This window comes from Oncorhynchus mykiss, chromosome 15, assembly GCF_057628025.1.
Source record: "Oncorhynchus mykiss isolate SJ-2025 chromosome 15, ASM5762802v1, whole genome shotgun sequence".
Classification (NCBI taxonomy): domain Eukaryota; kingdom Metazoa; phylum Chordata; class Actinopteri; order Salmoniformes; family Salmonidae; genus Oncorhynchus; species Oncorhynchus mykiss.
The window spans coordinates 73,218,535-73,222,584 of record NC_143036.1 but is presented as its reverse complement, the minus strand read 5'-3'; the positions used below and the strand labels follow the sequence as shown (position 1 = coordinate 73,222,584).

The window sequence follows — 4,050 nt, the reverse complement described above, 5'->3', positions numbered from 1 at the left end:
GTCCAATCACATTTGAAGCCATTTCCTGAGGATATAGCGCAGACAGGAACAGACATTCCTGATTCGAATTGATACATTTGTAATAACACTCGTCTTTGTAACACATACGCTAATGTAACAGTAATTATGCATTATTAGGGTCTAATGAGGTGTCATTTGACATTTTATCATAAACTTCTTGAGATTGTTCAATGTCTTCGACGGGTGAATTCCCAATCATTATTGCGGCGGTGGAGAAAATGAGATTCCATCCTTTTGATTTATGATGATCTGACATTTAACGCAGTAGACAGACATAGTGCAAATGACATTAACATTATTGCATAGTTGAATGTTAAGCCCTATTCATGTTTCCTACTGTGATGGAGAGGCTACAGATTATATACATAGTTAATAACTGGGGTTAGAAAAATTAATGACAGAACTGAAAAGTGAATTATGTATTTCACCTTGTATTTTAGTTGTCAAACATTTCTAAACCATAAATCTTTATAACGTAACTTCAGTGGCTCTTCTCCCATCCCATCTCATTGCTTTAAAAGGTAGCTCTTGAAGATGACCTGCCTAACAGACAGACGTGGCCTTGCAGGTATAAATCAGAATGTGCCAGGGCTGAGAGTTGCAGCCTGTACCGCCTGGCTTCCTGTCAGGACACTCCATCACATGGAGCTCTTGCTCTCTGATAGGGAACACATCGTATATGAGAGGTGCACACTGCACTCATCAGGACAACATCCACCTTACTGTACTGTCAACAGCTATTGGAGGGGAAGAGTAGCCCCCACAGGATGGAAGATTAATATTGAAATACAGGAAGGAATGTTGCCTTGCTAGAGAACATGGAATATGGTGAGAAGCCCGGTGGACACATTAGGGCAACACTACAGTACACACACCTTACTACACCTTGCCTCTGGTTAGCAGCTGGTGGATGGGGAGCTGTGATCAATATTGAAATACGGGAAGGAATGTTCATGACTTGAATGTTCTTTATTCCTATTTATCAGCAAAAGTGTGGTTCATTATTGTGAAAGACCACATGCCATCTGTGGTGTTCTACTCTTTCACTGATGCTTCAATACCTTTTTCAAATAAATTGTGCATTCACCTAAAGATGGGGAAGGCTATCTTTAAACCGAATAGTTCTATTTCCCCTAATATTGACATACATAGGAAGGGTGAAAGACAGTAAAACAACTATGGTGTATTTACACAGCTGTTGAAAAGAAAAGCGCAGAAACACAGTTACTCTCCAATCACATTGTCCCAATGCCTGCGAAGAACAGTGGCGGAGTCCTCATTATAAAAAGGACACTAAGGATCAGAACAAATACTGATACAGAAACAGTTGTGGACTTCAACTAAACAATGGTACACTGTAACCCTTTTCATCAAACACATCTTTTCTCTTTTCTTTTCTCAGGTCGATGATGCCCTTGCAGATCTTGACAAACAGAATGTCCCCCCTCGTTCATTTTCAAATATTTGCTACTCAAGAGTCTGAATTATATCTGTGAAATCCCCTCAGTCGCTCAGTTCTTCCTCGTCACTGAAGTAGACACTCTTTTTGATCCTGGGTTTCTTGGAGTCGTCCGATGTGGAAGCCTCCTGACCGGCCTCCTCAGCCACAAAGGCCGTCTGCTGTCGCCTATGCTGCTCCTCCTCAAGTCGTGCTTGCTGTGGAACACATGATCCCATGTGTGATTTTAAAAGAGGGGTCAGATAAGGACAAATACCAAGTAAATAGAGGGTTTCAAGTAATACAATAGCCTACTAACTTCCCCCTTGAAGTACATTTGTGCACTTACCTGGAATGCTATGGCTTGACTTAAGCTGTCAAGAGCAGGGTCCTCTCCCTCTTCCTCGCTTTCCTCCTCTTCTCTGTAAACGACAGAGGAAAAAGTAGAAAAGTCATAGAAACAAAAAACACACACAGAGGACTTCACAAACAATGACAAATACGACACCACAATCAAACAAAGAATCTCTGAACTAAAGTCCATCCGAAATAGAACAGTTACTGTTAACATCAAGGACACGCTGCTGTTGACCACGATCATAGCCGTTTGCAAACACGGTAGAGTGGCATCAATGTCCTGATAAGACACTTACATTTCATCAGGCTCTTCAACCTTTTTCTTCTTCTTCTTTTCTTTCTTCTTCGGGGGTTCTCGTTCACCAAGCAAGTTTTTTGGGCATGCATAGCTTAAGTGCCCTGTATCCTATGACGTGAAAAGGACAGAAATGTTGTATAAATAGCACTAACATCCGGCTACACATTCCGGATGGATGAAGAGGGAAATGGAGATGGCTTATCTAGGTAGAGAGTATCAACTTACCCCACATTCGTAACATTTGGACTTGTCTGTGTAGTTTCGCCTCCTGATAAATTCAGTTGCTCGCCCGTTGTCGATTGCAATGCTCGCTTTCACCGTTCTTCCAAACAACTGCGGGCGAAAAAGATGGGGACTTTAACACAAAAACAACACATCAGATGTAACTTTTTATGAAAACAGGGAGAGGAAAAATGCCCACCTGTTTATTGTTGAGCGATCTAAAGCAGCTCTGTGCAGACTCTTTGTCCAGGAAGAGCACAAAAGCCACACCTTTACTTTTGCGTGTTTCTTTATCTTTGACTATTGTCACCCTGAAAGCATGAGACCATCATTATCTTCTCTGATCACCACAATACCAACATAGCTGTAGATTTTGCTATAGATTTTTAGTTATTCACTATGTATTTATTAATCGTGTCACTATTTAAAAAAAACATCTTTATCTTTAACTCTGCATTATTGGAAACAGACCCGTAACTAGGAAGTTCACTGTTAGTTTACGAAGCATGTGACCATTTTTTGGTTTGTATTTGAGCTTTGTATAGCTCATTATTTTGAAACCAGTAACTTACTTCACAACTTTGCCATATTTGGTGAAAAGCTGAAATGAAAAGATCCAAGACATTATTTGAGGTCATTTTTCCAAATGGCATAAACAGCAGGATCACGAACTTGTGAAATAGTGTTAGGGAGGGGTTAAGTAGTTCTATTCCATTACTCTATATATGAAGACATTACAGCAGGTAGCCTTGTGGTTAGAGTGTTGGACCTGTAACCGAACGGTTGCAAGCTCGAATCCCTGAGCTGACAAGGTAAACATCTGTCGTTCTGCCCCCTAGCATTAGTTAACCCACTGTTCCTAGTCTGTCATTGAAAATAATAATTTGTTCTTAACTGACTAGTTAAATAGAGGTAAAAAATTGTTTTACCTTGTGTAGATCACTGTTGGTTAGAGAGAAGGGCAGGTTGGACACATAGACTGTGCTTCTACTGGGAGCCAAACCACCACTCATCTTGACTTCACCATCAGAGTGAGACAGTCACTGAAAACAGATTCATGGTGATGAATATTCAGATTGAAGCTAGTTAGTTATCTATTTCATTGAGCGATATGCAAGCTAGCCGTGATGCTAGCTCGAATCCGATGTATATTACCTGGAAATACACATTCAAGGAATCGAATAAATCACTTACCTAAATAGACAACATTGGTGACGTATAGTTATTGAGTAGAGTGGGCAAAAACATTGGTAAATATGTTGCTTTCTATTAGTTATTCAATCTCAGTAACATGTGTTTGCTATCTAGCTGCCAAAAACAAACGAGAACTGTTCGTCGTCACAGGAATATGACGTTTCACGTGACAGACTTTTTGTCAATCCAATCCAAATTCAGTGTGTACATGCGCCAACCGGAAGAAGGTGAAAAGTAGGCTATGATGAGCTTGTTTTCATATCTTTTGTGAAGACGACTTTATTTTCTCCAACGTGCGTATTGTTTATAGCGTGTCTAAATGTTTGTGTTAGTAAATATGTATTTGTTCTAAATATTGATTTCGTTTTGAGCGAATTAACTCAGCATGGACTGTGGACTAGCTTGAGCATGTAGCTAGCTAACGTAAGCATACGTAGCTAGCAGTTAAATCTACACAACCTGCGAAATATATATTAGAACAACGTTATGTGCTAAATACGGTAGCTAATTAGCAAGCCAG

At 40.0% G+C, this 4,050-nt stretch overlaps 2 protein-coding genes across 18 annotated transcripts in view; one reads left to right on the top strand and one right to left on the bottom strand.

Annotated features, from left to right (window-relative positions):
• Positions 1–4,050, top strand: part of LOC110490714 (uncharacterized) — a 72,035-nt gene that overhangs the window by 28,841 nt on the left and 39,144 nt on the right. For 4 of the 16 annotated variants that reach the window (XM_090199151.1, XM_090199158.1, XM_090199149.1 and 1 more), the window contains exon 1: positions 3,817–3,953. The exons of 1 other annotated variant lie outside the window; for it this stretch is intronic. The gene's annotated coding sequence lies outside the window, so the exon portion shown is untranslated. Of the gene's footprint in view, positions 1–3,675; positions 3,954–4,050 lie in introns of those variants that run through there. 11 more of the 16 variants (XM_090199154.1, XM_090199153.1, XM_090199146.1 and 8 more) reach the window with 8 other exon arrangements.
• Positions 972–3,758, bottom strand: LOC110490715 (zinc finger CCHC-type and RNA-binding motif-containing protein 1). 2 transcript variants are annotated; one of them, XM_090199165.1, is made up of 8 exons: positions 3,492–3,758; positions 3,266–3,379; positions 2,909–2,937; positions 2,536–2,647; positions 2,340–2,447; positions 2,113–2,222; positions 1,809–1,881; positions 972–1,677 (listed from the first exon to the last, which is right to left on the bottom strand). In XM_090199165.1, exons 2-8 carry the CDS (start codon positions 3,347–3,349, stop codon positions 1,525–1,527), a joined length of 669 nt encoding a protein of 222 aa, XP_090055291.1. In that variant the 5' UTR covers positions 3,350–3,379; positions 3,492–3,758; the 3' UTR covers positions 972–1,524. The 2 variants fall into 2 exon arrangements, with proteins under 2 accessions (XP_090055291.1, XP_021419850.3); XM_021564175.3 differs by having other exon boundaries at positions 3,531–3,758.